Source organism: Curcuma longa, chromosome 7 (assembly GCF_044706935.1).
Source record: "Curcuma longa cultivar G26 ecotype Majalengka, Jawa Barat chromosome 7, ITB_CL_G26_1.1, whole genome shotgun sequence".
NCBI lineage: Eukaryota > Viridiplantae > Streptophyta > Magnoliopsida > Zingiberales > Zingiberaceae > Curcuma > Curcuma longa.
In genome coordinates this window covers 11,243,378-11,255,435 of record NC_133867.1, presented here as the reverse complement: position 1 = coordinate 11,255,435, position 12,058 = coordinate 11,243,378, and the positions used below count along the sequence as shown (strand labels likewise).

Here is a 12,058-nt window from a genome sequence, read left to right as displayed (position 1 = left end):
TTTGCTTCCGCTAACACTCTTGCAGAGAAACAATCAAGAAGAATCGAAAAATGCTATTCACCCCCTCTCTAGCGAACCAACTGATCCTAACAATTAACAGGGTATTCACAAATCAATTTTCGTAATCCTTGATCTCGTTCAATAAAAGAAATATCAAATTCTTCCTCTTTTTGTTCTATTGGCCCAGATACAGAAGGAGGTTGTAAATCGGAAGTAGAGGATCCAACTGTTGGTTTCAGAGGTATATCACATTGCAATTGATTATCAAATTCAGATTGTTCATCTCTCTTCATAAAAAATGACAATAATGTTTTTGGTTTTTTATTTGAAGGTTGGTGTTCCATTATAACCTAAGGATAAAAAATAATTAAAAATTAATTATTTATAACTTAAGAATAAAAAAAATGACTACCAATCAATTATAACAAACTTAAACACAGTAATAAAGCATGCTTCAAAACTTGATGCGGCGGCTATAACTGAGAAAATGATTATAAAATAAAACTCGATTGCTAAACTGAAAAAAAAAACAGAAAGGAATGAGATAATCTTGGACCTATGATGTTGAACAGCTTGAAAAATAGATCCCAACTGAGCGGCCTCTATTGTCGTTATGAGACTGAGCGGCTCCTTGATGCGTCAAACGACAAATAAAAGAAAACTCTTTTTTTTCTTTCCATCAAACTATGTAAGTAGGGTTTTTATTAAATTTGGGTTGTATTGGCTTTAATTATTAGGTTGGATTGGGCTGTTATATTGGGCTAGATTGTATATACTTGGACTTCAATTATTGGGTATTGGCTCTCATTGTGGAAAGAAAAAAAAGAGTTTTATAATCAAGGCCATCTCGTTTTTTTTACTGAGAATTAATTAGCTTTCAATCTTAATAGTGGCCTAATCGTGGAGCTGCACTGGGCTGCAGCCCAGTGCAGCCCAGCCTTGCCTACGCCTCTGATTGGTGGTAAGTAATATAATCTTCTAGTAAGAGGTATAGAGTTCAAATCATGATTCATGCACATATTTATGTTTTTTTTATGAAAAAAAAAGAAGCTACTTGTCCATATGTGGTTGTGATATATGTTTAATGATTTATGTCTTCCCTCTACAATAGTTCATGCTCTAAAATTATGCATGTTAATGAACATATTGAATCAAGCTTAAGTTTTACGCATGTTGGTAATTCTTCAAGATATGTTAAGATAAAGTATGATAGTAACGTCTCCCTTATTAGTGTAAGAAGGGAGGTCGTTACAAGTGGTTACCGAAAAGGAAAAGGCCGCCCCTTTTGCCTTCTTCTCAGAGCATGCTCTCTACCACCGGAGCTACTGTAGTTGCCGGCGGGGGCTTGCTGTCTAGCCGCCGAAGCTCTTGTGATGGGTTGTCGTCGGCCAGTGAAGTGTTCATCGAGGATAGCTGCTGCCGAAGAAGAAACGTCGTTGATAACTCTTGTGAAGAGCTATCCAATCACTGTCAATCAACTCTGGTTGTCCGACGACCATTGATCATTTTTGCACAAGCTTGTGAAACTTCCGAAGATTGTTCCATTCTTGTCGAAAAGGGTTTTGGCAGTTTATCCAAACTGATGATCAAAGGTTGATCATTAAAACTACACCGAAAATATAATTGTCGGCGATAGTTAGAAAGCCCCGAAAAATGAACGTGATGTGTGTTGTTGCTTGTTTTTCGATATTAGGGTTTTCTCTTGTATCGACTATGTCGATCGTCGGCTAGAACCAAAGACGATGACGTGACTCGTGGCTTGGGAAGCCGTCCAGACGAGAGCTTGGTGTATATCACCGGTAGAGGCGGAACTTTGATAGAGCCGCTCGATTGATGTCAATCCCATTCCACGACATCCGTCAGGTATACCTAAAATAAATTGTTATTATGTAAAATTTTAATTTTCAGTTATGCAATATACTTATTGTATCTTGCATGTGTGTGTTATAAGTATTGTAATAATTAGTCGTAATTATTATTTTTCCTTCTATTGTGCACGTTTGTGAAACGTGTAAACACGTGCAACGCACCGGGCTAGACCTAACAGAAGATATGATTTTCTTCTCACACGCAGAGGCTAATCTTCTACTTCTTCCTCTTTTGAGCTCTTAACGCTCCCTTGCATAGGCAAGCCTTCCTCCTTTCAGCACGATAATGACTTGACCGTTAGAGGGATTACACTGGTAACACTGATCCTCGACTGACATGCTTTGATCCACAAGGCTCTGAGAATAGACTCACTGAAGGACAACCATCACTGCTATAGCCAAGGAAGAAGGAGAGGAGGAACTCGAGCGATGAAAAAGGACTCTATCAAATTGGCACCGTTTATGGAAAAAGAACAAAAAGCTACGATGAGGATGAGCCATCCCTGTTACAGGAGGGGGAGATAGGGAGGAACCATCACCAACGCTTCCTCCACCGATCTCCTTGAGCCCAACACCTTGCTCCTTCTCAATAGTTGTCTCCCCAAGTTGTGGTTGACACATCAAAGTGGCCTTCCATGAAGATCAACCACACAAATTTCAAAGTAGTGAAAGATGTAGCTTGATCAAAAGGAAAATGAGGGGGACAACAATGCAGGATTTGACCCACATCATTTCATCCATCAAATTATTTTCACCACTTGAAGAAGAAACATCCAAGCAATGGTCAGCAACTAATTTAAAGGTGAATGGATGCCTCCTAGGCTACGATGCAACGGTAAGGTGATACAACCGAATTATCGTGGTATGATTACAATTCAAATTATCAAACCTCTCTATACTAATATAATATAGATATGACCTCCTCCGTCGGACCAACTGCAGCTTTTTGTTTTACCTCCTCACAAATGATTGTGGGGTCGACCATGTGGGGCTACTAGGTGGTGGATTCCACCTTTTGCTGAAGTATAGAGATGACTTAGATTATTTCTCTCATGGAACGTAGCTGGTGAATATCAATATCAGGATTAAATTATTTGGAATGAGATTTGGATTTTTGATGTTATAAATGGGGGTTTGTTGGTTTGAATTGTTAAAGCTAATGACATTAAATAGAAATCTAATCTAATCTATCCTACTTGCAAAGGAATTAATAGAACAATAAAGTAAAACATTCTAATCTAGCCTAATCTACTTGCATCTAAATGAAGAACAATAACTTAAATTATTAAATGAAACAAGACAAAAACAAATTAGATGAATTGAAATGCATTAACAAAAGTAAATATAATGTAAAGGGGAATTAAACCAAATACTTTGCAAGCATGAAAAACTAAGCTACACTAAGACTAAAGATAAAGGAGCTCTCCCTTCGGAGTGGATGATGCGGAAGGAGCCCAAGACCCTACAACTCTCAAATGAAAATGGAAGCACTTCTCTCAACTATGACAAGGGGCTAGTCAATGGAGGGTTCCGACGATGAAGATTAGAGTGTCTCTTCCCAACTAGGTCAAGGGCTTGATGCAAACAAGAAGAGGCAGAAGACCACCACGCTTACTTCTTGGTTGGAGATGGACTTAGGGAAGCTAAGGAGGTGGAAGACCACCACACCTTCTTCTCCTCTCAACTAGGTCAAGGGCTTGATGCAGACAAGAAGAGGCGGAAGACCACCACGCTTATTTCTTGGTTGGAGATGGACTTGGGGAAGCTAAGGAGGTGGAAGACCATCACACCTTCTTCTCCTCTCCAAGTGTGCATTCCCTCGCGAGAACCTTCCCAACCGGGTGAGATGGATGATAGCTTCTCTCAATTGGGATGAGAGGTTGTGGATGAAGGTGGCAGCTAGAGGTGGAGATGGGAGTGCCTTTCCCAATCGAGATGAGGGCTTGGATGGAGGTGGAGAAAGAGGAGGAAGAAAATGACTCTCTTTGCCCTAGATCTGGAATGCCCTTTTATATCTCCCAATAAAGTGAACCCAATCACACATGCCATGACTATGCTAAGAAGCATGGTTAGGCCATGTTGGACTTTGAGGGAAGGCTCCAATCAAGTTTTGGGAAGAAACAGAGTGGGATACGACCAGACCATGTCAGGGGATACAGCTAGGTCATGTTGACTACTAAGGTAGCCTCTTATAGCGCTCTAGAATGGGACATGGCTAGGGCGTGTTCTCTACTGTGATGTGCTCCGAGCTCCTATTTTAACCTCGGTTGACGTCTCCTTTGATCCCCTACAAGATAAAGTTCAAATCTTAGGACATAATGCTCTAAATGTAAGAAATTATGATGAAGCTCCAAATTAACCCTTGTTCATGAAATGATATAAATATGGATTTAAGCACACAAGAGAATTAAAAACGCCAAGTAAGAACACAAAATAATATGTCAAAACTTGGTTATCATAAGGCGACTTGAGGGAAACTTAGAGCATTGTAGTTTGAGCATGCTGGGGTGCTTAATTTGGAGGAAAAAGTTTTGTTGACGGATCCCATGGCTGAAGTACCCGATTTGGAGTCTAGGCAACTCCACAGCCAACCTGCTAGCACAGTATTGTGGCACTTCTGGATTTACCCTAATGGCTGATGAAAAACTTTTGTGGAGCTGGACCAATCACTTTTAGGATTAATTGGTTCAAAGAATTAGATACCTTGATTACCGAAAACAAATTAAAGATGAATGGACATAGCATGACAAAATCAAAACGATAGAAAAGTTAAAGTCTGGGGGAAAGCAATAATTGTTTATATTGTGAATAAAATAATTTGTATTTTATTTAAATTTTATTTATGCATTTGCTTTGAACTTTGCTTTAAAATTTATTTTAAAATTTATTTTTGTAATTTGTTTTGAAATTTATTTTAAGAATGCATGGTAAATAACATGTCAAGAATCACCATTGTCACCTTAGGTGTTTGTTCTCTTGTAAAAATGCTAGCATATTTCTTATTTGGATGATGATTTTGATACTAGTAGTTAATATCCCTAGAACTAGGTCTTTTCTTATCTTCAAGAGTAGGAAGTGAGCTAGTATATCTTGAGAAAATTAAGACTTGACCTAGTTTAAGGATCTCTTACACTATTGCCTAATCTAGGAATTGATTTTTCTCTGAAATTAGTCATGATTCATGAGACTTGATCAGTACTAGTGTTTCCATGGTGATCTTCCATTGTATTTTGGTTACTGGACCAACTCAAGTCATGTAAGCTCTTTTAGAAAAATCTTGAATCCCTAAAAAAATAGGAAAGAAATAATAAAGGATGAAAAAAAATAGTGTCAAAAGTGAAAATATTTTATTTACCCCTTTGAGACCGGTAAAGGTTACTAGGGAAATAAATGATCTGATTCTCTTGGTCTTGAGCTAATTCTTTGAGACCTTATGCAATGGAAGAGATGAACCAAGCCTATGACAGGTAAGTGTCTAAGATCGGGAATATTTAGGAACACGGTAGCATGACAACTTGACTTGAAGTAAGGATTTGATACTAAATAGACTAAGGTCACTTTTACACTGAGCACGAAGAACTTCTTCTAGGCCTTTTTTTAACGATTTTGAGTATCATGCTTACCATTGCTTTTGTTTGATAAGATTAGACCGATGTGCTTGAGATATTTATACTGCTTTGTATTTCTATCTAAATCTAGATATGAGTTTTTACTTGAGGACAAGCAAAGGTTTAAGTCTGGGGGTGTGATGTACGTAGGATATATATATATATATATATATATATATATATATATATATATATTTCTGATGTTTACATTGCACATCTTTCTGTATTCATATCATTTTCGTACGTTTATCACATCCTTTATTTATGTATTAGGCATGTTTTCTCCATGTCCTATTTCGGAGGTCTGCTCTTGTGCTTATACTTTTGCAGGATGGAAATGAAGTGAAACGGAGGATTAACGTGACAAGGCAAGAAAGGGTCGTGCCTCCAAGGCACGGTCGTGTCTCAAACTCCAAGGGGTCGTGCCCTCTAGGGCATGGCCGTGCCTCACCACCAGAGAAGCACCTGTCCATGGCCGTGCCCACTAAGCACGGCTGTGCCTCCATCCAGCAAGCCAACTCCCCACGGTCGTGCCCACCAAACACGACTGTGTTTTCCAATTTACAGATTGGTGCCAAGGCCTAGTCGTGCCCACCAAGCACGGCCATGTCTTCATCCAGAGGAGCAACTATTCGCCTCCCGTACATAGGCCTTGGATGTACTAACCCTGGAGGGTTAGGAACCAAGTAAAAAATCCGCGTGTCCCTTGCATTGTTATTTAATTCGCTACTTAGTTTATTTTGATAGAAACGAACAAATTCTGAAAAGCTACACGCGCTATTCACCCCCCTCTAGCGCATAGAAGATCCTACAACTTGGAGAATAATCATGCCACAATAAAAAATGTATTTGATAATATTTTTTTCTCTTATATTAAGTGATGTATAAAGTGTTGTTAAAATATTTTTAATTTTTTTCCTTCTTATTTTAATTGAACCATCAATATTATTTTTGACTGTTCTTTAATAATGGATCATGTGCAACACGGAATATTAATATTTAACTTTGTACAACACTTAAGTATTATACATTTATAATTAAAATATGCATATCACGATATTATAACAAATTGAATTTTCTTCTCTCAACCAAAATAATAATAATAGAGTTTTATCATCATCCACACATATATTACATCAACAATTTTTAATTATTAATATTGACTAAATTATTAGTTAATCTTGTAGCATTTATCATATTAATATATACTTTTTAATCAGCATTACACAATATACAAAAAAACACTAGCTGTTACAATATATTGTAATAACTTGAGATAATACAATTTAAGTTATATATTAAATAATAATATTACTTTGTCTATGCTAGCATATAAGCATATAAATATCAACCACAAAATATTAAAATTTAGATCTCTTAAAATACATTAATATTTGAGATTTCTTAAATCATAATTAGAGTCAGTGTTTCGTATCATAAATTGCTAAAGAATGAAAAAAAAAAAGTTTCTTGAAGCAATTCCATCTAAAACAAGACTACAACCTTTTCGAAATAATTGTGAATATCTAATAAGAATATCCTATACTCATGTATTGATGGAGGTGGATGCTTTGAAAGAACTGGAATTATAAGAAGTGTCAAGATTAATATTAAGATGCCAGATGTATTGAAGATAAGGAAAATTGTTTAGTTGGAATTTAATCATTATCCAGCTAGAAAAAGATTATTATTTAGCTAATCGACCAACTATTAATTAGTTGTAAAATAAGCACTTATTTGACTAATTTATCAATCGGACTGATAACTTAGCCATTAATTAATTGGTTTATTTATTATTATTTGGCTGATTTTATAATTATTATGACAACGACTAATTAATCATCCCATCTATTATAAAATGGGATGTCTAATTTTTTTTATTTAACAAAAAAGTTGTTATTTTTCTTCTCTACTCTTCTTATTCTCAATTGTAAGAGCGACAATCTTCCCCTCTCGAGAGAGAAGTTTCATTCTTGTAACATATCTTATGAATACAAGAGTGAGTTTTAAGGGTAGTGTGTTATTTTGTACACTTGAATTTTCTACATGGTATCAGAGCAGGAAAGTTGATTCCGATGGGAGATCTACAAGCAAGTTTAACTTAACAATTTTTCTTTTCGTCCGTCATTCTCAATTCATCTAATTATTTCTCTTGGGCTACTCATATTAAAAGATCCTTAAACTCAAGGAAGCTATTGAAGTATATTACAAATGATCCTCCTGATGAGTCGGATCTTTCTTTCGAAGCTTGGAAAGAGAAGGATGATGAAGTATTTATTCTCTTGTCAAATTCTATGGATAAAACTCATAGAACAATGGTTACTTGTGCTCCAACATCGAAGGCTCTCTGGGAGCAGATGAGTAATCTATATGGACAAGAATCAAATCTGGGAAGAATTTTCGAGATCAAAAGACAAATTACAAATATCAAAAAAGAAGAAAAGATTATTTCTCAATTATTTGGTGACTACAAAGATCTATGGAATGAATATAATACATTAAGGCCAATTACAACCGATCTAAAAGTTTTACAACAACAAAGAGAGGAAGATATGATATTTGGTCTTCTTATGTCTCTAGAAGAATCATATGCTCCTCTACGTCAAGAGATTCTGAGGATGAAAAATTTTTCTTCTTATCAAGAGGTCAGAGCTATGATTCAAAGAACTGTGGCAAGCATGAGACTTGAAGCCTCACAATCAAAAGGTCATGTCTTCACTGTAGACCTAGAAGAACAAAAGGCGAATAAAGTACAAGAAGCCAAAAATTTATGTGGATACTGCAAGAAGCCAAATCATACAAAGGAAAAAATGTTGGCGGCTTCATCCCCACCTAAGACCTGATCACTTAAAGAAAAAGGATCAATCATCCCATAACTCAGCCAAGATTGCAACACTGGAAATCGTCATCAATGACATCTCAAAGTTGCTCGAGGAAGTAAAAACATCTTTAAATGATCAAGGTAACTGCTTAAACACTTCTAATCTTTTTTGTTCTCAAAGTTGGCTAATTAATTTCGGTTGTGATTTTCATATGGTTAGTGATAAAAATAAAATTAATAATCTCAAACCACTGGATAATCATATGTTAGTAAAAGTAGCTAATGGACATAATTTAAAAATTAAGGAATTAGGAGAGCTAGAATTTTTTGGAAAAAATAGTAATGCCTTATATGTTCCTCAATTCACTTCCAACCTATTATCTATTAGCCAAATCACTAAAGATAAGAATTGTAAGGTTATTTTTTATCCTAACTTTATTACTTTTCAGGATCTCAAAATGAGCAATGTGATTGGTAGAGGATCTAGAAGAAATAATATTTATTTTTTGGATCAGAATAATCATGCGCTCACAACATGCCAAAAAGATAGTTATTTATTATGGCATGCTAGATTAGGTCATCCACATAAACAAGCTTTACATAAATTATTCCCATCTAAAAATTGTGAAGAAAAATATTGTGAAACTTGTATTTTTGGAAAAGAGACTCGCATGTACTATCCTATTTCTGAAAGAAAATATGAAAAATCTTTTGATCTTATTCATTCTGATATATGGACGACTTCTCTAGTTGTGTCTAGAAGAGGTTTTAAATATTTCATATCTTTTATTGACCATGTAACCAGATACACTTGGATCTACATGCTTACATTTAAAGGACAAGCATTCGAGGCATTTAAATATTTCTTTAACTATACTTCTAGACAATATAATGCTAACATCAAAATACTTAGAACAGATAATGGAGGAGAGTATATGAGTCATGAATTTAAAAACTATCTAGAAGAAAGAGGAATTATTCATCAAACATCCTGTCCATCCACCCCACAACAAAATAGCGTAGCAGAAAGAAAGAATCGACACCTATTAGAAATAGCAAGAACCATAATGTTTCATGCTAACATTCCAAAAAGTTATTGGAGTGATGCAGTCCGTACGGCTGCCCATCTTATTAACTATTTACCCTCTAGAGTACTCAAAGGAAAATCTCCATTGGAACTACTTACCAACATTAAACCAGACATCTCATATTTGAAAATATTTGGTTATGTTTGTTATGTACATGTACCAGAACAACTTAGGGATAAACTTGATAAAAAGGGTAGGCGTTGTGTTTTTATAGGATACGGTTCATTTCAGAAAGGATATATATGTTTTGATCCTATTACTAATAAGGTATACACATCAAAGGATGTGATATTTATAGAAAATAAGTTTTACTTTGCAGGTCAAGAAAAGGAAAAGGAACAGGAAAAGGAGGACATACAAATGTTCCTATATACTCCACAAGAGTTAACCATTCTTCCTCTACAATCAAGTGAGAATGAAAACACTCCAGACTCTGAAGAAGGAGGACATGACACTAATGAGCAAAGAGAAGATGATGAACCTAGCTCCTTAGAGATTGAAACAAGAATTGAGCAAAGGGAAGATCAATCTCAAATTGTCTCACCTCTATCAGAAAATGAAACTAGTGGTTCACCATCTTTACCGTCCCTTAGAAGATCAACAAGGCAAAGGTTTCCTCCATCTAAATGGGTAGATTATTATAATCTCAAAGTTATATCTCATCCAATTGCTAATTATTATACTACTAATAATATTTCCTTAAGTCATCAAGTATTCTTGAGTTGTATTGATCAAATACAAGAACCAAAAAATTTTAATGAGGCAAATGAACATCCAGAATGGAAAAAAGCAATGCAAGAAGAACTAAATGCCCTCATGAAAAATAAAACTTGGGAAATTGCAACTTTACCCAAGGACAAAAAGGCAGTAGGGTGTAAGTGGATATACAAAGTCAAGCATAAGAGCGATGGTTTAATAGATTGCTTTAAAGCTAGACTGGTAGCCAAAGGTTACACTTAAACTTACGGAGTTGATTATATGGAAACATTTGCTCCCGTGGCTAAGATGAACACTGTAAGAGTTCTTTTATCATTGGCCACCAATAAGAAATGGCCAATGTACCAAATGGATGTCAAAAATGCTTTTCTTCAGGGGGAGCTGGAAGATGAGGTATATATGCAATTACCTCAAGGGTACCATTTGAGAGAAGGAGGAAAGGTATGCTGACTAAGAAAGGCTATCTATGGGTTGAAACAATCTTCTCGAGTTTGGTATGCAAAATTAAGTTCCGCACTCATTAGTCTTAATTTTAAAAAATGTAATAGTGATTCTTCTCTTTTTATTAAAACTAATGATAAGGAAACTACTATAGTTCTTATATATGTAGATGACATAATTATTACTGGAAGTAGCATGAACTATATTAATCAAGCTAGAAATTTTTTAATGTCAAAATTTGAAATTAAATATTTAGGAAAATTAAAATATTTTTTAGGTATAGAATTAGCCTATTCTTCTAAAGGGCTAGTTCTATCCCAAAGAAAATATGCTCTTGATCTTTTACAGGAGACAGGTAAGCTAGGAGCAAAACCAACCAACAGTCCATTCTCTACATATGATGAAGTAAAAGATAAAGATGAACCCTTTGTTGACATACAGAGATACCAAATTAAAGGTTAGTTGGCATACTTATCTACTTGACTATTACTAGACCAGATATTGCATATGCAGTTAGTCAAATCAGCCAACATATGCACGCACCCAAGATGAGCCATTGGAAGGCAATTGAAAGGATCCTAAGATATCTCAAGAGATCTCCAGGAAGAGGAATTTGTATGAAGAACAATAATAGTTCAGAGATTGTAGGCTATTGTGATGCAGACTGGCCTGGAGATACTCAAGATAGAAAATTAACTACCGGATATTGCATGTTTATTGGAGAAAATATAATATCTTGGAAAAACAAGAAGCAATCAGTGGTGTCCAGATCAAGCGCAAAAGCAGAATATAGGACTGGCAACCGCAACTAGTGAAATAGTTTGGTTGAAGGCTTTAGTTGAAGAGCTGGGTTTTATAGTCACAACTCCCATCAAACTATATTGTGACAACCAATCAGCCATCCACATTGCTTCAAATTTGGTGTTTCATGAGCGAATCAAACACATCGAAGTTGATTGCCACTTTGTTCGTCAAAAGGTCCAAGACAAAACTATAGTTACTCCTTATGTGCGAAGTCATGAGCAACTTGCATATATCTTTACCAAGGGAACTACAGTTAATCACATGCAGAATGCCCTCATCAAGTTGGGCTCTATAGATATCTATTCGCCAAACTTGAGGGGGAGTATTGAAGATAAGGAAAATTGTCTAATTGGAATTTAATCCTTATCCAGCTAGCAAAAGATTATTATTTGGCTAATCGACCAACCATTAATTAGTTATAAAATCAGCACTTATTTGGCTAATTTATCAATCATTAATTGGCTGATAACTCAGCCATTAATTAGTTGATTTATTTGTCATTATTTGGCTGATTTTATAATTATTATGACAACGGCTAATTAATCATCCCATCTATTATAAAATGGGATGTCTTATTATTTTTTATTTAACAAAAAAGTTGTTATTTTTCTTCTCTACTCTTCTTATTCTCAATTGTAAGAGGGACAATCATCCCCTCTCGAGAGAAAAGTTTCATTCTTATAACATATCTTATGAATACAAGAGTGAGTT

General features: G+C 35.3%; 1 protein-coding gene across 1 annotated transcript in view; it reads left to right on the top strand.

The window, feature by feature from the left end:
• The window catches only part of LOC141832634 (exocyst complex component EXO70C1-like), a 17,673-nt gene extending 6,318 nt beyond the window's left edge, over positions 1-11,355 (top strand). The window contains 4 exon segments of the mRNA XM_074720100.1: positions 9,705-10,015; positions 10,478-10,543; positions 10,892-11,000; positions 11,057-11,355. Of these exon segments, the coding sequence (XP_074576201.1) occupies positions 9,705-10,015; positions 10,478-10,543; positions 10,892-11,000; positions 11,057-11,355 (785 nt within the window).
• Positions 11,356-12,058: the final 703 nt, after the last annotated feature.